At 47.1% G+C, this 25096-nt stretch overlaps 1 protein-coding gene across 1 annotated transcript in view; it reads left to right on the top strand.

The window, feature by feature from the left end:
• The window catches only part of LOC136633167 (myosin-binding protein H-like), a 379268-nt gene that overhangs the window by 41317 nt on the left and 312855 nt on the right, over positions 1-25096 (top strand). The window contains exon 2 of the mRNA XM_066608696.1: positions 13744-13878. Coding sequence (XP_066464793.1) covers positions 13744-13878 — 135 coding nt within the window. The remainder of the gene's footprint in view (positions 1-13743; positions 13879-25096) is intronic.

Raw genomic sequence — 25096 nt, 5'->3', positions numbered from 1 at the left:
TTACTGGGGCCTCTCTTGACTGCTACTATTACTGAAATGGAACTAAGGCCTTAGTCAGACGGGCGTTTTTTCGCACGATTTGCGGATCGCATGACGGATGTGCATCCGCAAATCGCGTGACTGATGCCCGAAAATCGCCCGAAAATCTGCTCCTAGCCGCGTTTCATTAGAAACGGGCTGGAGCTGTCCAGCGCATTGCATTCAATGGAGCTGGCAATACAGCCGACTCCATTGAAAGCAATGCGCTGCGGGCGAGTGTGGGATGAATTGTCAGCGCTGAGCCAATCAGGGGGCAGGTCTGACTCAAACCCCCTTCACACCCACTGCCGGCCGGCTGCGCGGAACTCCGGCTGCCGGGAGCAGGTGAGTATGTATATATTTTTTATTTTAACACTTTTCTGGATGAATTGCAGGGAAGGGCTTATATATTTAAGCCCTTCCCGACAATTCATTCCGCGCACGCCGGCAGCCCATTGCTTTCAATGTAGTCGGCTGTATTGCCGGCTCCATTGAATTCAATGGGCAAACATCGTTCTTCTCTGCCACAGCTGTTACAGCTGTGCAGAGAAGAATGATTTGTCTTCTATATGTTCTCAATGGGGTCGGCGCTGCTGCCGCCGGCCCCATTGAGCGCATATAGCGAAGAGAACAGGAATCACAGATCGCAGGTAGATGCGATCTGCGATTTCTGTTCTATAATTTATCGGACGAGCGCATAAAAAGCGCTCATGTGTCCGATACCATTGCAAAGCAATGGTTTTAAAAAATCGCCGGACGCATGCGCATGCGCAAATCGCGCCAAAAAACGCCCGTCTGACTAAGACCTAATACTGTGTTCCCCCTATACTGCTGCTAGTGATATGTTACTGGGGCCTGTCTAGACTGCTACTACTACTGAAATGGAACTAATACTGTGCTCCCCCTATACTGCTGCTTTGGAATTGTTACTGGGGCCTGTCTTGACTGCTACTATTACTGAAATGGGCGGTTGGGCAGCATGTTACCCAGGAGAAGTGGCAGCGGAGTGTCATGCAGGCAGTGATTGTGCTTTGTTGGAGGTAGTGTGGTGCTTAGCTAAGGTATGCCTTGCTAATGAGGGTTTTTCAGAAGTAAAAATTGTTGGGGGGGCCCACTCTTGCCGCTATTGTGGCTTAATAGTGGGACCTGGGAACTTGAGATGCAGCCCAACATGTAGCCCCTCGCCAGCCCTATCAGTTTCTGTGTCGTTCCCATCACTTTCTTGAATTTCCCAGATTTTTACAAATGAAAACCTTAGCGGAGCATAGGTCCCATACAAAAATGCTCGGGTCACCCATTGACTTCAATGGGGTTCGTTACTCGAAACGAACCCTCGAGCATCGCGGGAAGTTCGACTCGAGTAACGAGCACCCGAGCATTTTGGTGCTCGCTCATCTCTAGAAATCAAGTCTTGTCTCAAGCACACCTGACGCAACTAATCAAGGGCTTCATTAGTTGCATCAGGTGTGCTTCAGATGAAATTCTTCAAATATTTAGACTGGATAGGGCTTTGTTGACTACCATTTGATTGTATGTTAGAAGCATGACTTAAGGTGTTTTTACACCTAATTAGTTATCATTTGAATGAGCGAACAATGTTAGAGTTCACTTGTTCGCTTGTGAAGCCTGTTTATACAGGCAGATAAAATGTATGCTCATTCTTTACCTAAATCAATCGGTTATTTATATTCACTGTATGACTGAACTAGAATGACTTTAAACTGAACAATGAGCAAACAAGCCAATGATGATTTTCATGCTTACATGAAATGAACAATGAGCGAACAAATATCATTCATCGTTCGATCATTGGTTGTGTTTACACTGAATGATTATTGTTCATTTTTGCTAATTTACATGCTATTTGAATGATAATCACTCCATGTAAAAGGACCTTAGGTCAAGAGAAAAGATCATTACTTTGTGCAATCAAGAAAAGAATACCAAAAAGATAGCAAAGACACTGAATTATCTGAATTATACAGTTGGAAGCATAGTTTTCAAGATCGAAATTAAAGAAACACTTGCTCCACTAAATGGACCTGGCACAAAGAGGCAGCTGCCACCAGATTCCTGAGGAGGCAGGAGGTCAGAAACCCTCGAATGACTACAAAACACCTGCAGCAAGATTTGGCGGCATGAGTCACTGAGGTTTCTGTTTGCACAGAAAGGTGTATTCTAAACATTGAAGGTGTTCATGCCCAAACACCAAGGCACTCAAAAGCACAAGAAAAGTCAGTTTCGATGTGCTCAAAACCATATAAATAAGAGACAGTTTCAGGTCTATAGAGTAGCAGTATGCTTGCAAGAGGAGGATTGATGCATATGCTAAAAAGAATACCCTGCAAACTGTGAAGCATCACAGTGGTTCATTGAGAAGAAAGTGTCACACCTTCTGCGAGGAAGCTGAAGCTTGGGTGTCATTGGACCTTCAAACAGTACAATGATCCCAAGCAACCCTCAAAATGCATCAAGACTTGCTTGTAGAGGAAGTCCTGGAAGATTCTAGAGTCTTCTTCACAGTCGCCTGACTTGAACCCTATAGATATTTGCTGGGATTAGAAGAAAGTGGTTGTAGCACGCAAATGCAAGTATATTAGGGAATTGGAGGCCATTGCCGAAGAGGAATGGGCTAATATTTTTTTAAAGAACCTACTGCTTGTAAATTTGGGCAAATAAACCAAATTTTAAATGGGAGTTGAATAATTTTGATTGCAACTGTAATATATACAGTTCATGTATGTAATATACACACTGTACACAGTTACTGTAGATAAGCATTCACAAGCACAGTTTAAATTTCCTGTTTTGGATATAAATACGGTTTAGTCACTTAGCTACTTAATTGAAAAAGAGATATGTCCTTCATGTTCAACCATGGAAAGAGAGTGAGTGTGGATGGAATTTGTGCTAGAAACTAGTTTCTAAACACTGGCTACATAGTGTGCTAGAGGAACCAACTACCAGTTTGGTCAGTGAAGGTTAGTAGTCAAGTTCTTCATGGTAATGATTGTACATAGAGAATTTCATTGAACGGTTGGAAAACTCAATACCTTCAGGATAAGCACTGGTTCAATAGTTTATAGGTTTATTATAAAATGTATATTGAAATTAAAACTTTTGTATTTTTAATGAATTGTGAATGCGCTAATGTGATTTCAATAAACACTGGAGACTTTTTACCATAGATTTCACACCTAATCATAATCTCTTTACAAATGCATGTATTTGTACATAAACTTGACATTTTTAATTGAATGTTATAAAAATGTTCAACCATTTACTTTCTAGTCTTGTGTCCTATTACAGAGATAGCTGGAAGACTGCTATTTTTTTACAGTCCATCAGTCAGGCAGATTATAAGTATCTGATTGACAGGAGCCTGAGTACAGAGCACTCAGGCTATCTCTTGAAGTCCCATAGAAATGAATGAAGCAGTAGTATGCATGTGTATCCACAGCTCCATCCATTTGAAGATAATCTGGTGATCTGGCCATTCTTGTGATCGTGGGGTTCCCAGCAGTCAGACCACAACTGATCAGATACTTAGCTCCTACATAATGGCTCAAGTGACTTTTGAGCGATAATCGTTGTGTCATTTGCAGCGCAAGATGATCGCTCAAGATGAGCAATCACCGAGCGCTCGGAGCGGAGGATGCAGAAGACAAGCAAGGTGTCCCGCTTGTCTTCTGCAGCCAGCTGTTCCCCGCTCCAACCACCTGGCTGTCATACAGCCGAGCGATCGGAGCAGAGAATGCAGAAGACAAGCGGGGTGACCCCGCTTGTTTTCTGCCTCCACCTGTTCCCCACTCTGAGTACCCAGCTATCATACAGCCGAGCGGAGGATGCAGAAGACAAGTGGGGTGTCCCCGCTTGCCTTCTGCATCTAGCTGTTTTCTGCACAGAGCGCCCAGCTGTTATACAGCCGAGCGCTCCGTGCCGGGTATGGAGAACAGAGCTGGACCGCTCTGTTCTTTATACCCAGCTGTCATCAGGGAGCGGGATAAAGCTGAAACAATAGTATCAGCTGTATCCCGCTGTGAATCCCTGATAAGACTCATCGTTGTCTTTCAGCAGGCTGAAAGACAATGATGAGCGACAGCTTAACAAAAACCGCACGATGTCAGTGCAGTTACACACAACGATAATCCATCAAAACACGCCTTTTGAGCGAATTTTGAGCGATAATGGTTGTGTCTAAATTGGCCTTTATGAATAGGCGATAATTTAGTCTTATAGGGACTATCTCCTTAAACAACTTAATTTGTATACAAGCTCGAAGGAAATTAAGAGTGGGGCATGCCAAAGGTATAAATGAGGTTCAGAAAAAGTGTTTTAATAAAAAGCTAATCACAGGCACAATTTAAGGCACAATTTGAGATTATTTGGGGAAGAATCAAAATAATTTGATGAGTAAGTAGATGCTACGAACAAACTTTCAGCACATGTGGTTGAAAAATCATCAGTAAATGCCTATAAATATAACTGAAATAAACTTAATCTATCCTAATGCCAGTGACAGATGAGTGTATACTAGCCCTTATACAGATGTGTCCTGGCCTGACCCCATGTCCCTTGACCTGAACTCAGACATTTTAGGAAACCATAATGCTTAGAGTTTGGATCAGGATACCTGTTGGTCAGGCCAGGACACTCATCCATATTACAGACATATACAGGGTAAATGCAGCTGGTAAATGCTTGTCTGCTGCCATCTTTAGAGCCCATTCACAGGGGTGTATTTTTTACTGGCTGAGTACAAACTGACTGCGGATTCATTGAATCAAATTGGTGTATTCAAAGGTGCATATTTTAAAAACTCACAAAAAAAATCATAGCATGTTTTATCTGGGCCAAAAAGACCATGAAAGGCTAAGGGAGGGTAAAACGGCGGTGAATATGTATGCTACATGCGTATTCACTACTTTTTTATGCATGTTTCCAGGCGACAGTGTAAAAAAAGGTGACATTAATTGGGCCACCTTACTTTTTTTTGCACTAGTGAAAAAAATGAAGTGAATATGGAAGTAATACGGATGTAAAAATGCGTACACTCATCAAAGAAGCTTGCAACATGCACATGCAGTGATAACTGTGTGATTTTCACAGATCAAAATTGCATACCCCTGTGTGAATGAGCTCTTTTGGCTATGTTCCCAGGGCAGTTTCAGATGGCCGTATGTGCAACTATGCTCACTGCGACGGAGCGTAGTTGCACATGAACGAGTTTATTGTTTTTCTCTCTTCAGCCATTCAAACTCTGCATCATAACGCAATAGTTTGAAAAAATATCTGGAAGAAAGGTTTAACTATGTGTGGGACATATAGGGCAAGTCCTTTATTTTTTCGCCCATACTATTAAGGTGCGAGAATCCCGATAGTGAAAACAAAACCATTGAAATCAAAGGTTTCGTTTTGTCCCGTTATTCCGCCTTGATTATCACGGCCACATAATGAGACTAAAACACATATGTCCGTGTAAGCACTGAGACAAAGATAGAGAGATTTATTTATTTTTGAATATTCAATGAGAAAATTTTATGTAGAGGCAGACTACATGGACCATGAGGTATTTTTCTGCTGTTAATCTTCTATATTTCTAAAGAAAAATTCCATATAAAAACAAGGTTGTTAGCATGTGAAAATATAAAACATTTTGTAATTTATATAGGTTATTTGATGTTAACAGTGAAGTTATATTATAAATAGAGATGAGCGAACGTACTCGTCCGAGCTTGATATTCGTGCGAATATTAGGGTGTTCGGGATGCTCGTTACTCGTAACGAGTACCACCCGGTGTTCCGGTTACTTTCAGTTTCCTCTCTGAGACGTTAGCGCGCTTTTCTGGCCAATTGAAAGACAGGGAAGGCATTACAACTTCCCCCTGTGACGTTCAAGCCCTATACCACCCCCCTGCTGTGAGTGGCTGGGGAGATCTGATGTCACCCGAGTATAAAAATCGGCCCCTCCCGCGGCTCGGCTCAGATGCCTTGTGAGTTAGCTGAGGGAAAGTGGTATCGTGCTGGAGCTGCTGTAGGGAGAGCGTTAGGAGTTAGTGTAGGCTTCAAGAACCCCAACGGTCCTTCTCAGGGCCACATCTAATAGTGTGCAGTACTGTGTTAGCACTGTATTTTTATTTTTTTTTCCAAAATTGGATCTGCAGAGCATTGCGCCCTGCAATAGGGACAGAAGTGGTGGTTAGGCAGGGAGAGTGTTAGCAGTGAGTGTAGGCTTCAAGAACCCCAACGGTCCTTTCTAGGGCCACATCTATCCGTGTGCAGTACTGTCCAGGCTGCTGTTAGCAGTGTTGCATATTTTTTTTTTTTTCTCAAAACCGGCTGTGCAGACCATTGCACCCGGCATTAATACTACAGGGATAGAATTGTGTAGGCAGGGCCAGAAGACATACATTATTCATTGAATAGACGCAGTGTGGCTTTTCCTTTGAAAAACAAGGGAAAAAATTCTATTTCGCCTGCCTCTGACAGTCCTCAGGGCTCTGGGTACGTGTGTGCTGCGTGCAGAACGTTAAAAAAAATCAGACGCAGCCAGCTACGTTTTACTGCAGGCTTGCGCCAATTTTTTTCCTGCATGGGAAATCCCTGATCTGCTGTAGCGAATAACTTTGCATCACTGCAGTTCTCTGACACATTTGCAGAGCCACAACACAGTTATTAAACTTAGTAGTATTCATTGAATACACGCAGTGTGGCTTGTCCTTTGAAAAACAAGGGAACATTTTTTATTTTGGCTGCAGGCTTGCGCCAATTTTTTTCCTGCATGGGAAATCCCTGATCTGCTGTAGCGAATAACTTTGCATCACTGCAGTTCTCTGACACATTTGCAGGGCCACAACACAGTTATTAAACTTAGTAGTATTCATTGAATACACGCAGTGTGGCTTGTCCTTTGAAAAACAAGGGAAAAAATTCTATTTTGGCTGCAGGCTTGCGCCAATTTCTTTCCTGGCTTGGAAATCACTGGTAATACAGCATGCTGAGGGGTAGTGGTAGGCCTAGAGGACGTGGACGCGGCCGAGGACGCGTAGGCCCAAGTGAGGGTGTGGGCACAGGCCAAGCTCCTGATCCAGGTGTGTCGCAGCCGACTGCTGCGCGATTAGGAGAGAGGCACATTTCTGGCGTCCCCACATTCATCGCCCAATTAATGGGTCCACGCGGGAGACCTTTATTAGAAAATGTGAGTAAAAGAAATGAAAAAGGAGGGTGGAGCAAGACCCAGTGAGGGTAGTGGAATATTTATGGAGTACAAAGAGTTTTCAATGATTGAGTATTTTGAATGGTGGAGGTGCTGCCAACCAGATGACGCTCCACCAGTGTGGGCGTAAGTGTAGCGAAAAGGATGTGAAAAGAACTGGTATGGAGGCGCAACACTCTAAGCTACTAGAAGATGTAGATCAAAGTCCAATGTGTGATGGTGAAAGCACTTCTTTTTTATTATTTTTTCAGAAATTAAAAACCAGCAATGGAATACGCGTTTCGGGGAAGAACCCCTTTGTCAGTTCGGCTGGATAGGACAACTGGATGCCTAGGGGTGACACGATTCCAAAGATGTATAGAATGTGTCGGAGGTCCTGTGTGCAGGAGGACAGGGGAGAAAAAAAATGCTTTAACCCTGTCCTCCTGCACACAGGACCTCCGACACATTCTATACATCTTTGGAATCGTGTCACCCCTAGGCATCCAGTTGTCCTATCCAGCCGAACTGACAAAGGGGTTCTTCCCCGAAACGCGTATTCCATTGCTGGTTTTTAATTTCTGAAAAAATAATAAAAAAGAAGTGCTTTCACCATCACACATTGGACTTTGATCTACATCTTCTAGTAGCTTAGAGTGTTGCGCCTCCATACCAGTTCTTTTCACATCCTTTTCGCTTTATTAGAAAATGAGCAGTGTGAGCAGGTCCTGTCGTGGATGGCAGAAAGTGCATCCAGCAAGCTATCATCCACCCAGAGTTCTGCGCCGTCCAGTGCTGCAAATCCGAATCCTCTGTCTGCTGCTCCTCCTTCCTCCCAGCCTCCTCACTCCACTACAATGACACATGCTCAGGAGCGGGAAGACTCCCAGGAACTGTTCTCGGGCCCCTGCTCAAATTGGGCAGCAGTGGTTCCTCTCCCACCAGAGGAGTTTATCGTCACTGATGCACAACCATTGGAAAGTTCCCGGGGTCCGGGGGATGAGGCTGGGGACTTCCGGCAACTGTCTCAAGACCTTTCAGTGGGTGAGGAGGACGATGACGATGAGACACAGTTGTCTTGCAGTGAGGTAGTAGTAAGGGCAGTAAGTCCGAGGGAGGAGCGCACAGAGGATTCGGAGGAAGAGCAGCAGGACGATGAGGTGACTGACCCCACCTGGTGTGCAACGCCTACTCAGGACAGGTCTTCAGAGGGGCAGGCAAGGGCAGCAGCAGGGCAGGTTGCAAGAGGCAGTGCGGTGGCCAGGGGTGGAGGCAGGGCCAGACCGAATAATCCACCAACTGTTTCCCAAAGCGCACCCTCGCGCCATGCCACCCTGCAGAGGCCAAGGTGCTCTAAGGTCTGGCAGTTTTTCACAGAGACGCCTGACGACCGACTAACAGTGGTGTGCAACCTTTGTCGCGCCAAGATCTGCCGGGGAGCCACCACCAACAGCCTCACCACCACCAGCATGCGCAGACATATGATGACCAAGCACCCCACAAGGTGGGACGAAGGCCGTTCACCGCCTCCGGTTTGCACCGCTGCCTCTCCCCCTGTGCCCCAACCTGCCACTGAGATCCAACCCCCCTCTCAGGACGCAGGCACTACCGTCTCCTGGCCTGCACCCACACCTTCACCTCCGCTGTCCTCGGCCCCATCCACCAATGTCTCGCACCGCACAGTCCAGCCGTCGCTAGCGCAAGTGTTTGAGCGCAAGCGCAAGTACGCCGCCACGCACCCGCACGCTCAATCGTTAACCGTCCACATAGCCAAATTTATCAGCCTTGAGATGCTGCCGTATAGGCTTGTGGAAACGGAGGCTTTCAAAGCTATGATGGCGGCGGCGGCCCCGCGCTACTCAGTTCCCAGTCGCCACTACTTTTCCCGATGTGCCGTCCCAGCCCTGCACGACCACGTCTCCCGCAACATTGTACGCGCCCTCACCAATGCGGTTAGTGGCAAGGTCCACTTAACAACGGACACGTGGACAAGCACAGGCGGGCAGGGCCACTACATCTCCCTGACGGCACATTGTGTGAATTTAGTGGAGGCTGGGACAGAGTCAGAGCCTGGGACCGCTCACGTCCTACCCACCCCTGGAATTGCGGGCCCCAGCTCGGTGGTGGTATGTTCGGCGGTGTATGCTTCCTCCACTAAAGCACCCTCCTCCTCCACAACCTCTGTCTCGCAATCTAGATGTGTCAGCAGCAGCAGGACGTCGCCAGCAGTCGGTGTCGCGCGGCGTGGCAGCACAGCGGTGGGCAAGCGTCAGCAGGCCGTGCTGAAACTACTCAGCTTAGGAGATAGGAGGCACACGGCCCACGAACTGCTGCAGGGTCTGACAGAGCAGACCGACCGTTGGCTTGCGCCGCTGAGCCTCCAACCGGGCATGGTCGTGTGTGACAACGGCCGTAACCTGGTGGCGGCTCTGCAGCTCGGCAGCCTCACGCACGTGCCATGCCTGGCCCACGTCTTTAATTTGGTGGTTCAGCACTTTCTGAAAAGCTACCCACGCTTGTCAGACCTGCTCGTAAAGGTGCGCCGGCTCTGCGCACATTTCCGCAAATCCCACACGGACGCTGCCACCCTGCGCACCCTGCAACATCGGTTTAATCTGCCAGTGCACCGACTGCTGTGCGACGTGCCCACACGGTGGAACTCTACGCTCCACATGTTGGCTAGGCTCTATGAGCAGCGTAGAGCTATAGTGGAATACCAACTCCAACATGGGCGGCGCAGTGGGAGTCAGCCTCCTCAATTCTTTTCAGAAGAGTGGGCCTGGTTGGCAGACATCTGCCAGGTCCTTCGAAACTTTGAGCAGTCTACCCAGGTGGTGAGCGGCGATGCTGTAATCATTAGCGTCACCATTCCTCTGCTATGCATCTTGAGAAGTTCCCTGCAAACCATAAAGGCAGCCGCTTTGCGCTCGGAAACAGAGCCGGGGGAAGACAGTATGTCGCTGGATAGTCAGAGCACCCTCCTGTCTATATCTCAGCGCGTTCAGGAGGAGGAGGAGGAGCATGAGGAGGATGAGGAGGAGGGGGAAGAGACAGCTTGGCCCACTGCTGACGGTACCCATGCTGCTTGCCTGTCATCATTTCAGCGTGTATGGCCTGAGGAGGAGGAGGAGGAGGAGGAGGAGGATCCTGAAAGTGATCTTCCTAGTGCGGACAGCCATGTGTTGCGTACAGGTACCCTGGCACACATGGCTGACTTCATGTTAGGATGCCTTTCTCGTGACCCTCCCGTTACACGCATTCTGGCCACTACGGATTACTGGGTGTACACACTGCTCGACCCACGCTATAAGGAGAACCTTCCCACTCTCATTCCCGAAGAGGAAAGGGGTTCGAGAGTGTTGCTATACCACAGGACCCTGGCGGACAAGCTGATGGTAAAATTCCCATCCGACAGCGCTAGTGGCAGAAGGCGCAGTTCCGAGGGCCAGGTAGCAGGGGAGGTGCGGAGATCGAGCAGCATGTACAGCCCAGGCAGTGCAACAGTCTTTAAGGGCCTGGACAGCTTTATGGCTCCCCAGCAAGACTGTGTCACCGCTCCCCAGTCAAGGCTGAGTCGGCGGGAGCACTGTAAAAGGATGGTGAGGGAGTACGTAGCCGATCGCACGACCGTCCTCCGTGACGCCTCTGCCACCTACAACTACTGCGTGTCGAAGCTGGACACGTGGCCTGAACTCGCGCTGTATGCCCTGGAGGTGCTTGCTTGTCCTACGGCTAGCGTCTTGTCGGAGAGGGTGTTTAGTGCGGCTGGGGGAATCATCACAGATAAGCGTACCCGCCTGTCAACCGACAGTGCCGACAGGCTAACACTCATCAAGATGAACAAAGCCTTTATTTCCCCAGACTTCTCTTCTCCACCAGCGGACAGCAGCGATACCTAAGCAATACGTAGGCTGCACCCGCGGATGGAAGCATAGTTCTCTCTCACCATCCAAAACGGGGACATTTCTGCTTCATCAATCTGTGTATAATATTCCTCCTCCTCCTCCTGCTCCTCCTCCTGAAACCTCACGTAATCACGCTGAACGGGCAATTTTTCTTAGGGCCACAAGGCTCACTCATATAATTTTTCTAAAAATTTTTTATACGTTTCAATGCTCTTAAAAGCGTTGGAACTTTAACTTGAACCAATTTTTCGTTAAACTGGGCTGCCTCCAGGCCTAGTTACCACTTAAGCCACATTAACCAAAGCGATTAATGGGTTTCACCTGCCATCTTGGTTGGGCATGGCCAATTTTTACTGAGGTACATTAGTACTGTTGGTACACCAATTTTTTTGGGCCCTCACCTACAGTGTAATCATAGCAATTTCTATGTTCTTCGCCTGCACTCATGGTACAGAAAGGTGTGTGGGGTTGGCCTACACTTTAGCTACATAAATGTAACTTGGGCCTTGGCTATACTGCAGCTACTGAAATGGAACTAAGACTGCGCTCCCACTATACTGCTGCTTCGGAATTGTTCCTGGGGCCTGTGTAGGCTGCTACTATTACTTAAATGGAACTTAGACTATGCTCCTCCTATACTGCTGCTTCGGAATTGTTACTGGGGCCTGTCTTGAGTGCTACTATTACTGAAATGGAACTAATACTGTGCTCCCCCTATAATGCTGCTAGTGATATGTTAGTGGGGCCTGTCCTAATGCTACGGCTGAAATGTTACGAATTCTGGGCTCTGCCTATACCGCTGCTAATGGTATGTCTCTGGGGTGTGGAAACAGAGGCTTCCCAAAGACATGATGGCGGCGAGGCCATTTCCCACCAGCACGGTTACTGTTAAGGTGCATATAACCACGGACACGTGGAGAGGACACGTAGTGCCTCAAAAACATCCCCCTCCTCCTCCAACAATGAAAACATTCTTGGCAAATGCCTTTGCATTGGTTCGTCTGGTGGCAGTCCAAGAATTTCACCTTTACCGACACAACAAGAGAGCCCCCCCACCATCCCCCCGCCACGGCCCACTTAATCCTGGCCGCATTCAGAAAACCAACAAAATACAACCGTGCTACTAGGTCCGCAGTCACCACCACATTACCACCAACGCGGTTACTGTTAAGGTACATATTACCAGTCTGACTGGGGCATACAGACACCTTGACAGAATGAATAGTGTGTGGCACATAGGTTCCCCATTGCTATGCCCACGTGTGCAGCTCCTGATGGAAGTGGCACAGGATTGGATTTCTCATTGCTTCTGTACAGCATTGTGGGCTATCGCCCCACCACTTTTAAAGAGGGTCGCTGCCTAGCCATGCCAACCCTCTGCAGTGTGTGCCTGCAGTTCCTCCTCATGGCAGACGCACTTATAAATAGACATGAGGGTGGTGTGGCATGAGGGCAGCTGAAGGCTGCGCAGGGACAGTTTGGTGTGCGCTGTGGACACTGTGTCGTGCAGGGGGGAGAGGGGTTGGGCAGCATGTAACCCAGGAGAAGTGGCAGCGGAGTGTCATGCAGGCAGTGATTGCGCTTTGTTGTAGCTAGTGTGGTGCTTAGCTAAGGTATGCCATGCTAATGAGGGCTTTTCAGAAGTAAAAGTTGTTGGGAGGGGGGGGGCCCACTCTTGCCGCTATTGTGGCTTAATAGTGGGACCTGTGAACTTGAGATGCAGCCCAACATGTAGCCCCTCGCCTGCCCTATCCGTTTCTGTGTCGTTCCCATCACTTTCTTGAATTGCCTAGATTTTCACACATGAAAACCTTAGTGAGCATCGGCGAAATACAAAAATGCTCGGGTCGCCCATTGACTTCAATGCGGTTCGTTACTCGAAACGAACCCTCGAGCATCGCGATAATTTCGTCCCGAGTAACGAGCACCCGAGCATTTTGGTGCTCGCTCATCTCTAATTATAAAGTTTAAAAATTCTGATATTTTTTAATAGCGGAGAGAAGACCATTGTACAATAATAGAAAAATTGGCAATTTAAGAAACAGTTGGCAGCTTTGTGAAAACTGAGCAAAAGTAAAGTGTAGCAGCTACCCTTGGCAACCAATCAAATTCCAGTTTTCATTTTTCAAATATCCTTTGGTAAATGAGAGCCGTGATCTGATTGGCTCGGGGAATTACTTGAGCTTTCTTTTGCACTTGTTGTTGTTGTTAGCCGTTTAGTCGGTAACGGCCCTCAGCAAACCTAAAGGCAAGTTTTCGGTTTTGCACTGCTTCTTTCAGTTGTGTGATATCCATGCCAGTATCAGATTTGACAGTAGCAAGCCAGGTCTTCTTTTGCCACTGATCTGTCTAAGCTGGTCATCTTGCCCTCTAGTGATATATCAGGTTTTATACTATTCAGGATTTCTCTGTTTGTTACTCTTGCTGTCCAGGATAAATGGCAAAGGTTCCTTTGCACTAGTTTTCCCAAAAGTAGGAAAATATTTGGGAACTTCCCATTTGAAAATGAATTACAAATTTTCTTTTCTCTATATGGCTTAGATAATCACATTACGTGGTATCAAAAATATTTCTTATTAGAGTTTTTATTTTTTGTTTGACTGGATGTTTTTAATTTATTTTCAGAACCACCTTGTGCACCGGGGCATTTGACAGTGGATGGGATTGAAGATACCTCTTTATCCTTGAGATGGAAGGTTCCTGAGACAGAAGGAAGCTCTGTCATAGATGGATATTTGATTGAATACCGAAAGCAGGGCAGTAAGTTCAGATAAATGTTTCAAATATGTAATGTATTTCTGGATATAGTTCTGTAGCTGAGACATGTGATATAACTAATTCAGATTTTTCAGATATGAAAGTCTTTAACAGTGCTAAAATTCCTTTAAATACAGTTTTTTTTTGCATATTTTTACATTACACTTGTCAACATGCACAATATGATTGGTCATAGAGGGCTAAAATGCCATACCAAAAAAAAATAAGCCTGAGGAGGAATTTTACCTGAGCACCCTGCGTGGTGCAGCGTTGCATTTTGTTTCCTGAATGGACTTTTTTGTGTTGCATTTCCTTGTTGCCTGGAGCATAATAAAGACTGAAGTAAGTTTTTGCACGTTTGGAGTCCAGAGTGTCTGTGCCGACCCCATCCCCCTGACGGACTATTACAGCGGCTTGAACTGCAGATCATCTGTGTGGGTTTCCCACTGTGAGGTACTGAGGGGCGTGATAGTGGATGGTTGCTACATCGCCCCTAGGTTCCGCTATTATGCCTAGTAGGGCTGGAGGAAGTGCATGTCCCGCTGTTTGAGACATAAAAAGCTTTTCTTTAAAAGTATCTGGGCCTGTTTTTTGGAATGGATGTCAGGTTGGTAGTGGGGCCATCCATTCCACTTCCTCCACTCCAGGTTGTGGGCGAGGTCAATCAGCACAGGGGCTGAGGCTGAGCCAGGCTAGGGGTAGATATAAATAGCAGTGTGCATGGACACAGGAGGGGAATAAGATGGCTGCTGGACCCTGGCAGCCTGTGATACCTGCATTTGTGTTAACTATTCTGGACTGAAATAAACGCAGGTCACGCCTGCTTTTGGACTTTATCCATTGGTTTCCGCCTTTGACTGTCGCCCACCCGCACTCTACCGAGCTGTCCTCCCACATATGGTGTTTCGGGTGCGGGCAGGGAATAGGCGGCCCTAAAAAGACATACGCAAGAAATTGACACCTGCGTCTAACGCTGTATGTCCTGGGTAAAAGCCGCTGGTGCCCTACTTAAGACTGCTGCCATGGAGGACCTGGTGCGACAGCTGGTGCAGGTTTGTCTACAGCAACAAAACGCCCAGGCAGAGGCAAGGCAGCTGCAGCAAGAGACTAATCGCCTGCTAATGGAATAAATGGCAACACTGCTAGAGGCGATGATGATACAACGGCCTGCGGTCACAGCAAGTCAGAGCACCCACCCACAAGGGGGGCAACCAACCGCAAGGGCCTCGGTGCAAGCTACGCTGAAGAACATGACTGCCGCAGATGACGTGGAAGCCTGAACGTCTTCGAGAGGGTTGCAGAGCGAGAAGGGCTGCCCATGGAGCAATGGGCAGATGTGTGGTCCCTTTTCTGTCGGCGGAGGCCCAAAAGGCCTACTTCAACCTAAGTGAATTGGACTCCCATAACTACGCCAAACTGAAGGCCGAAATCCTTGCGCGACTCGGAGTGACCATACAGGTGCGTGCAGGCCGGGTACATGCCTGGAGGTACTCGGAGATTCCCAAATGCATGACTTAATACACCTTGTCTCCAAGTGGCTTCAACCAGAGAACTGCACTCCTGCGCAAATGGTTGAGAGGATCGTTTTGGATATCTTCCACCGTTCCTTTCCACCTGTGGTGCAGAGTTGGGTGGAACAGGCTGGGCCAACTGACACCAACCACCTCGTGAACCTAGTTGAGAGGTACTGTGCCACGGAGGAACTGTTACAAGCCTCTTCGAGACGGGGCCGCGGCAGAGAGGAAAAGGGTTCCCGTCAAGTTGGTAAGACTGTATCTTGTTCGGCTCCCAGGGGGCCCGTGTGGAAAAAGGGAGGGGGGGGGGCTCAGGTGGCGAGCCAGCGGTTGGCCCACATCAGGGTGCTCGAGAGCGGGACCCCGGATGCCTACAGTGCTGGTGGTGGCACGAATGGGGTCATGTTGCGGCACACTGCCCCCTAGGCTCTGAGCCCATGGACTGCAGCTCCGGGCGAAGGGTCTCCCTGTACGCATGCCCCTTGATAGCCGCCGAAAACCTGTCTGTGGATGAGCCACAGGTATGTTCGGTGAACATTGAGGACTTTCTGGTCCAGGCTTTGTTGGACTCCGGAAGCCTTGTGACCCTGGCTCGTTGGTCAGCGCAACCTCTTACAATGGAGGCCGAGTGGGTGTACTGTGCATCCACGGGGACACTCAGGAGTACCCCACCGCTACTGTACAAATAGCCACCCCTTGCGGCACCGCTACCCACGAGGTAGGAGTGGTTAAGGCCTAATGCATGAGGCTATTATTGGAAGGGACTTTCTACTGTTCTGGGCCATGTGGAGGAAAAGTACTTTGGACAATAGGAGTGTGGCTAATAATGTTGGGTGTCAGGAGGTAGGCCCTGAGCCGTATGACCCGTACACTGATGTCGATAGTCCCCTAGCTGTACTGGCTGGTGACACATAAAGCTTGGCAGAAGTTCCTGCCATGCCGGACCTTGAGGTGTCGCGTGAAAATTTTGGGTCTGCTCAGCTGAAAGACCCAACATTGATCAGGGCCCGGGGTACCTCAAACTCCAGGTGGGAGTGAAGCTTACCCTTATATGGCTGTTAACAATGACATGTTGTACAGAGTGGATAAGGTGCGCGGGGAAGAACTGGAACAGCTGGTGGTACCTCAACCCTATCTCCGAGTAGTTCTCGACCTGGCTCATAAACATGTACTTGGAGGTCATCTGGGGGCGGAAAAAACCCACGAACGAGTGCTGCAAAGGTTCTATTGGCCCGGGGTACATGAGGAGGTTAAGCGGTATTGTGCCTCATGTCCTATATGTCAATTAACGGCTCCTAAACCTCATTTCAGGAGTCCATTGGTGCCCTTACCCGTTATCGAGGTACCATTTGACCGGATTGCCATGGATTTAGTCGGTCCAGTAGTGAAGTCCGCTAGGGGACATCAGTATATACTGGTCATTGTAGACTATGCCACGCGGTATCTGGAGGCAATTCCTCTGAGAAACACCTCCTCCAAACTCATTGCCCGAGAGCTGTTCCAGATGTTCTCCCGCACCGGTATTCCCAAAGAGATCCTTACCGATCAAGGAACTACGTTTATGTCAAAAGTAATGAGACAGATGTGCAAACTTCTAAAGATTAGACAACTGCGTATATCACCCGCAAACTGATGGCCTGGTTGAAAGGTTTAATAAAACTTTGAAGAGTATGTTAAAAAGGGTGGTCAGCCAAGATGGGAAGGATTGGGATTGTTTTTTTGCCAGCCTTGATGTTCGCAATACGTGAGGTTCCCTAATCCTCCACAGTTTGTTTTCCGTTTGAACTGCTGTATGGTAGACACCCACGCGGTCTCCTCGACCTCGCCAAAGAAACTTGGGAAAGTGAACACACCCCCTACAAAAGTGTTTGGTAGAACATATTTCAGTAATGCAGGACAGAATAGCAGCTGTCATGCCCATTGTAAAGCAACACTCGGAACAGGCACAAGTGGCACAGAGTCGAGTCTATAACCGGTCGGCCAAAGTCAGAACCTTTTGCCCGGGAGATAGGGTGTTAGTCTTGGTGCCTACAGTAGAGAGCAAATTCTTAGCCAAATGGCAGGGGCCCTATGAGGTGCTTGAGCGCATAGGAGAAGTCAATTATAAAGTGTACCAACCTGGCAGGAGGAGGCCGGAGTAGGTATACCATGTGAATTTGCTTAAACCCTGGAAAGAACAAGAGTCTCTGGCAGCAGTGAATGCGCCGAGCAGCCAGGTTTTTGTGAAGTCCATGGACAAAACTCCTGAGGTAGCTATCTCAGGGTCCCTATCTAAAGTGCAGAAACAGGAGGCAAAGGAGTTGGTCCTTCGAAACACGGATGTGTTTTCAGAACTACCGTGATGTACGTCAGTGATCAAACATGACGTCGTCACGGAACCTTACGTACGGGTCCGAGTGAAACCCTATAGAATTCCTGAAGCACGTAGACAGGCTATGTCAGACGAAGTAAAGAAGATGTTGGACCTTGGGGTCATTGAAGTGTCAAAAAGTGATTGGTCTAGTCCCATTGTCCTGATTCCTAAGCCCGATGGCACCTTGAGGAGTTTGACTCCTACCCGATGCCACGAGTAGATGAGCTAATAGAAAGGCTATAGGACATGCTCGGTTCTTCTCTACCTTGGACCTGACTAAAGGGTATTGGCAGGTACCACTTACTGATGAGGCCAAAGAAAAGACTGCCTTTTCTACTCCCGAGGGGCTCTTCCAGTATGTGTGCCTGAGCTAGATCATATTTTCCTCCAGCAGATTTCGGGGTATTCTGTAGCTTCCAAATTGTATAGGAAAACAGTATGCGCACACTGCCCCAAGTTGGACGCAAGATATCAGTCTCATGTCCAAAATGGCTCTCTGAACAGAAACGTCCAGACAGCCTCATTTATTGAAACACATAATACCTGCCCTTTATGGGCGTTTAACAGATTACATCAGTAACATATATACATTCTTATTCGCTGGGTTATATAGAATTCCCCGCCTCCCCCTCTCCACACCTCTCTCAAGTCCGGTCTACATAGGAGCCTTTGTCTTAACATGCGGTCAAAACTGAAAGTATCTCTTTTGTTGGAGAAGTTTCTGTGTGGGGGATGGGAAAGGGCTAGGAATCCACCCAGTATTGAATACAGGTATACATGTAGTACTAGGACTTTTAACTCTTAGAGGCTGCTTGTGCAACGTATGTATTATGCAGTCATTAGCCTCTAAGAGTTAAAGTCACTACAGCTGCGTAATACATCTAGTTTAGTACAAATCAATAGACATTTTATGCTAACTAATCATCATGTCTATCACATGCCTACCTTTTGGGCTACATGGGGCACCAGCTACGTTCCAAAGAATGATGGATATCATCCTGAGATCTCACCATCGGTATGCCTCCGCCTATCTGGATGGAATCATTATATTTAGTAATGACTGGGACAGTCACTTGGCAAAAGTACAGGAGGTAGTTGATTCCCTCAGGGATGCAGGGTTAACGACAAACCCCAAGAAGTGTATGTTGGGAGTGGAAGAAGCATGTTATTTGGGGTATGTGATAGCAAGAGGAGTGATTAAGCCCCAAATTAATAAAGTAGAGGCCATCCAAAACTGGCCCCAACCATTGACCAAGAAACAGGTGAGAGCGTTTCTAGGGATTGTAGGCTACTCCCGCAGGTTCATTCCTAGCTTTGCCACCATAGCAGCGCCCTTGACAGAGCTAACAAAGGGAAGAAGTTCCACCATGATCAAGTGGAATGACGAGGCCGAGCAGGCATTTCGGAAGTTAAAGACAGCCCTGTGTAGAGAGCCGGTCTTAATTACTCCCGACTTCAGCAAAACATTCATAGTACAGACAGATGCTTCTGATGTAGGTGTGGGGGCTGTCCTTTCCCAAGTGGTTAGAGGTGAGGAGCACCCAGTCACCTATCTTACTAGGAAACTTACCCTCGCTGAGAGAAATTATAGCATTGTGGAACGAGAGTGTCTGGCGATAAAGTGGGCTTTAGAGTCCCTACAGTACTATCTGCTTGGACGACATTTCAGATTGGTGACAGACCACTTTCCTCTCACCTGGATGAGTCAGGCCAAAGAGCGAAACGCTCGGGTGACGAGGTGGTTCCTTACTTTACAAAATTTTAAATTTGACGTAGAGCACAGGGCTGGCAAGCTACAAGGAAATGCCAATGCGTTGTCCCGAACCCACTGCTTGGTTAGTAAATGTGTTCGCCCCTATGGGTTTGAGCAGAGGGGGAGGAAATGTGAGGTACTGAGGGGCGTGATATTGGATGGTCGCTACATCGCCCCTAGGTTCCGCTATTATGCCTAGTAGGGCTGGAAGAAGTGCATGTCCCGCTGTTTGAGACATGAAAAGCCAGGAGTGCAATGTAATCTCCAGTAAGTACTTGCTGGAGGTCTTTTCTTTAAAAGTATCTGGGCCTGTTTTTTTGAAATGGATGTCAGGTTGGTAGTGGGGCCATCCATTCCACTTCCTCCACTCTAGGTTGTGGGCGAGGTCAATCAGCACAGGTGCTGAGGCTTAGCCAGGCTGGGGGTAGAAATAAATAGCAGTGTGCACGGACACAGGGGGGGGGGGGGGGGGAGATGGCTGCTAGACCCTGGAAGCCTGTGATACCTGCTAGAGCTGAAAACCCTGCTGTGTGGTGCACCTGTGGAGCAAGACCTGGACAGGCAGGGACTGCCTAGTGTTATTGCCGGACTGTTATTTTTTGTGCCTGAAGCTAAGGCTGCATTTGTCTTAACTATTTTGCACTGAAATAAATGCAGGTCACGCCTGTTTTTGGACTTTATCCACTGGTTTCCGCCTTTGACTGTCGCCCACCCGCACTCTACCGAACTGTCCTCCCACACCATGCAGATTCTGCAATTCAAATTTGCTTGTGCACATTGGGCCAAAGGCTGTGTTAACGCTGCTGTCAGAGAGTCCTTTAGAGCCTCTGTTGGCAGTTCTGTCAAATTCAAATGAAAGAATTGTGCATAACAATCAAAGCAGAAAACAGGATGCTCCTAGTATAATATTGTTTTGTATTGTGGTGGTGTTGGAATGACCTGTATGCTCCCACCTATCTTTTATGAAGACAATTGTCTATGCTTTCCAGCACTTCTAGTGCTTCAATGTGATGTGTATGAAATCTGGGTGTGCGGAACTCCTTTAATCTTTAAGGAGATGGCTTATTTTGGCCATAAGGACGCAATGATTTTTGGAAGATTTTTATCTCCAGCTTTCAAAAACAATAACTATTTTTATTTTTCTGTTGACATGGTCATACAAGGGCTTGTTTTTTGCACAGCGAACTGTAGTTTTTATTGGTACCATTTTTGGGGACACTGTAACTTTTATGATTTTTTTTTTGAGAGGAGGGAAAGAAGCACCTCAATTATGCCATTGATTTTTTTTTCCAGCGGAGGAGGAGCTTTTTTTTATTATAAATTTAAAATCGTCTTTAAAGACCACACTACGGGTAAATATATGTAAAAGAGATGAACATGAAGAGAAACAATAATAATATCCTCATAGGGGTTTTTATGGGACACTAAAAATCTATTACTGAGGCAAGTAAATGAAGTAGCAAATCACAGGGAGGTAATTATTATGGGGGAATTTAACTATCCTGATATAAACTGGGAAGCTGAAACCTGTGGATCTCATAAAGGTAAAAAGTTTCTGTCCATACCGTAAGATAATTTCGTTACCCAACTTGTACAGGATCCAACTAGACAGGCAGCCATTTAGGACTTCACTTGCCTCTCTATACTAAACTTTAGGCAGGCAAAGATCAATCGGCTTAAAGATGCTCTTTAAGTTTAACTTTATTGACTGGGATAATGGTCTTTAAAGTAAGAATGCAGACAATAAATGGGAAATATTTAAAAACATCTTAAATAATGTGAGCGGTCCATACCATACAGGAATAAAGAAATTAGGAATAGGAGAAAAACAATATAGCTCAATAAAGATATAAAGGGGGCAATAAGCAATAAAAAGAAAGCATTTAAACTACTAAAACAAGAAGGCATTGAAGAACCACTAAAACCTATTATGAAAAGGATAGATTTTGTAAAAAGCAGTTAAAAGCGGCAAAGTTGGAGAAAGAGAGGCTAATTGCCAAAGAGAGTAAAACTTCCCCTAAACTGCTCTTCAAATATATAAATAATAAAAAGATTAATACTAAAAGTGTTGGCCCTTTAGTAAATAATGTAGGAGAAATTGTAGTTGATGAGGAGAAAGCAAATCTATTAAATAGTTTTTTTCTCCAGTGTACTCACAGAGGAAAATAAAATGTCAGATGATATGCAGTGATAAGGTAAGTGCTCCACTAAATGTCACCAGTTTAACACAGGAAGAAATCTTAAAAATATTAAAATTAACAAATTCCCTCAAGGCCCATTTACATGGGCTAAAAAAAATCGCTAATCGCGATCGTGGTTTTTCGGGCACTGTTAGCTGATCGTTAAAATCAAGCTAACCTAAAAATCGTTGCTCACTTTTATCAATAGTTCTCCGGGGGGGGGGGGGGGGGAGTGCTGATAGCATTGTTTTCCCTTTGAGAACAAGGGATCTGAGCACAGATAATAGCCTTTGGCTATTAGCTGCCTTCAGTGAAAGCTTCATTTGCATACATAATTGGTATTTAAGTAGCTGAGTAGCTGCTTAAATACTAACTAATTTTTATGCAAAATGATCGCTCAAAGCTGTCACTCAAACTGTTGTTTGAGCAATCTTTGAGCGATCATCGACCCATGTAAACCAGCTTTTAGAGAATTAAGTAATTTGACAGACCATTGTTTTTTATATTTATGAACTCTATAGTGACAGTGTCTCATACACTTAATTAGAACATAGCCAGTGTGGTGACAATATTCAAAAATCACAGAACAGTGAGCGCAGAAACTACAGGACAGTAAATCCTACTTTTATTGACGGTAGTAAGGTTGGAATATAAACTGAAAATGCTTGGTCTGGGTGATAATGTTTGTAAGTGGGTAATAGAGATGAGCGAGCGTACTCATCCGAGCTTGATGCTCGTTCGAGTATTAGGGTGTTCGAGATGCTCGTTACTCGAGACGAGCACCACACGGTGCTCGACTCCATTACATTTCCTTCCCTGAGAAATTTGCGCGCTTTTCTGGCCAATAGAAACACAGGGAAGGCATTACAACTTCCTCCTGTGACATTCCAGCCCTATCCCACCCCCCTGCAGTGAGTGGCTGGGGAGATCAGATGACACCCGAGTATTTAAATCTGCCCCGCCCGCGGCTCGCCACAGATGCACGCTGAGAGAGATCAGGGAAAGTGCTGTCTTGCTGTAGCTGCTATAGGGAGAGTGTTAGGTGTTATTTTAGTCTTCAAGAACCCCAACGGTCCTTCTTAGGGCCACATCTGACTGTGTGCAGTACTGTTGAGGCTGCTTTTAGCAGTGTTGCACAATTTTTTTTTTTTGTATATTGGGCGTGCAGACCATAGCGTCCTCAGTCTGCAGTCATTTTACAGAGTATAGGGGCAGTACTGCTGAGGCAGGGACAGTGGTACAGGGAAATCCATATATAGGCTATATCACAGGCAGTGGGCTTTTTCCCAAAAAGTGGAAAAAAATACTATATTTGGCCTGCCTGTGACCGTCTTCAGTTTACGGCATGTGTGCTGGGGGTAGTAGTCGCTGATTAATACCCAGCCTTGTGCATAAGGGACACCAAAGGGACAAAAGGTTTCAATAGCGACTTATGGAATACCTTGTGAACCCTCCATGTGGCTGGCAACCCCAGCTCGTAGGCGAGTGGGTTCACCACACGTGTGATGGCAAACGGCCCCACGTAACGTGGCGCCAGCTTCAAGGACGGGACCCGCAATTTGAGATTTTTAGAAGACAGGTATACCTTCTGTCCCACCCTGTAAGGTTCAGACACAGACAGACTCTTCCCAGTACGCAACTGCATACGGGCCCCCGCTGCCTCCAAGTTTCTCTGTACCTCTTTCCATACTCCCTGAAGCGTATCTGTGGCATCATCAGCTGCCGGACAGACAGATGGAGTAGGGATTGCTCTAAGGAAGCGAGGGTGCTGACCGTATACACAAAAAAAGGGAGACACCCCAGTGGAAGAACAAAGGCGGTTGTTTAGTGCAAACTCTGCCAACGGCAGGAACTCTGCCCACTGATGAGCCTTTTCGCTAGCAAACAACCGTAAATATTGCACTAAATCTTGGTTCTTCCGCTCAGTCTGACCATTAGTCTGTGGGTGGAACGCTGAAGAGAAGGAAAGCGACGTTCCCAGGTTTCTGCAGAAGGCACGCCAAAACTGCAACACGAACTGAACCCCGCGATCAGATACAATATTTTGGGGGACCCCATGTAGGCGGATTATTTCCTTTACAAAAATCATGGCAAATTCTTTTGCCGAGGGTAGCTTTTTTAACGCCACAAAATGTGCCATCTTTGAGAATCGGTCGACCACCACTAAGATAGTGGTGCACTTCTGGAATTCTGGTAGGTCAGTGATGAAATCTACCGATAAGTGCGACCATGAACTGGAAGGAACCGGTAGCGGTCTCAGAGGACCCTCCGGAGGACGCCGACGACTCTTATTGCGAACACAGACCGAGCAACCCCTCACAAAGTTGCGGATCTCCTGAGACATGCCTGGCCACCAAAAGTGTCTGGAACAAAGCTCCAGGGTCCCCTGAAACCCTGGATGCCCGGCGAGAACCAACAAGTGAGACTCATCCATGACTCTAGGGCGTAGGGTCTCTGGCACAAACCATCTGCCCTCCGGCACCCCTGAAGGGGCGTCCTGCTGAGCATCCTGTAGTTGAGGGACAAAGTTAGACTCTACAGCTGCCACCACCACGCCGGGGGCTAAGATATTCTCGGGAGTCATGGTCTCACTATCCGGTACCCCGAAACTCCGTGACAGGGCGTCCGCCTTCACGTTCTTCTCCCCTGGGATATATGTCATGACGAAATTAAACCTGGTGAAAAACAACGCCCACCTGGCTTGACGAGCTGTGAGTCTCTTAGCATTGGCGAGATATACCAGATTCTTGTGATCAGTGTACACGGTAATTGGGTGTCTAGCCCCCTCGAGAGCCCATTTGATAGCCAATAATTCGCGGTTACCCACGTCGTAGTTCCGTTCTGCTGAATTAAACTTCCGCGAAAAGAACGCACATGGGCTATAACCAGATCTCCCACTGACTTCCTGCGACAATACTGCTCCTGTCCCCACCTCAGACGCATCTACCTCAATGAAAAAGGGTAGTCGTGCGGCTGTATTAGCACCGGGGCAGTCGTAAATGCCCTCTTTAGATGACTAAAGGCCTCAAGGGCTGCAGGTGACCATTTTACCAAGTCGGCCCCCTTCTTGGTCAGGTCGGTCAGGGGTTGCGCAATAACCGAGTAATTCCTAATGAATTTGCGGTAAAAATTTGCAAAACCTAAGAACCTCTGGAGGGCCTTGAGGTTGTCTGGTCTGACCCATTGGGAGATTGCTGCTACCTTATCAGACTCCATCTGAATCTTCGTGGGTGAAATTACATAACCAAGGAAAGATACTTGGTTATGTGCATTTCTCTAACTTGACAAAAAGTTGATACTCGCGCAAACGGGTCAGGACCAACCTCAGGTGCCGCACATGTGAATCCCAGTCAGGCGAGTACACCAGAATGTCATCAAGGTAGATGACTAGAAATACCCCGAGGAAGTCGTGAAAGACAGC

Source organism: Eleutherodactylus coqui, chromosome 1 (genome assembly GCF_035609145.1).
Source record: "Eleutherodactylus coqui strain aEleCoq1 chromosome 1, aEleCoq1.hap1, whole genome shotgun sequence".
NCBI classification, from domain to species: Eukaryota; Metazoa; Chordata; class Amphibia; order Anura; family Eleutherodactylidae; genus Eleutherodactylus; species Eleutherodactylus coqui.
The sequence above is the reverse complement of the archived record's forward strand: the minus strand, read 5'-3'. Positions and strand labels throughout refer to the sequence as shown.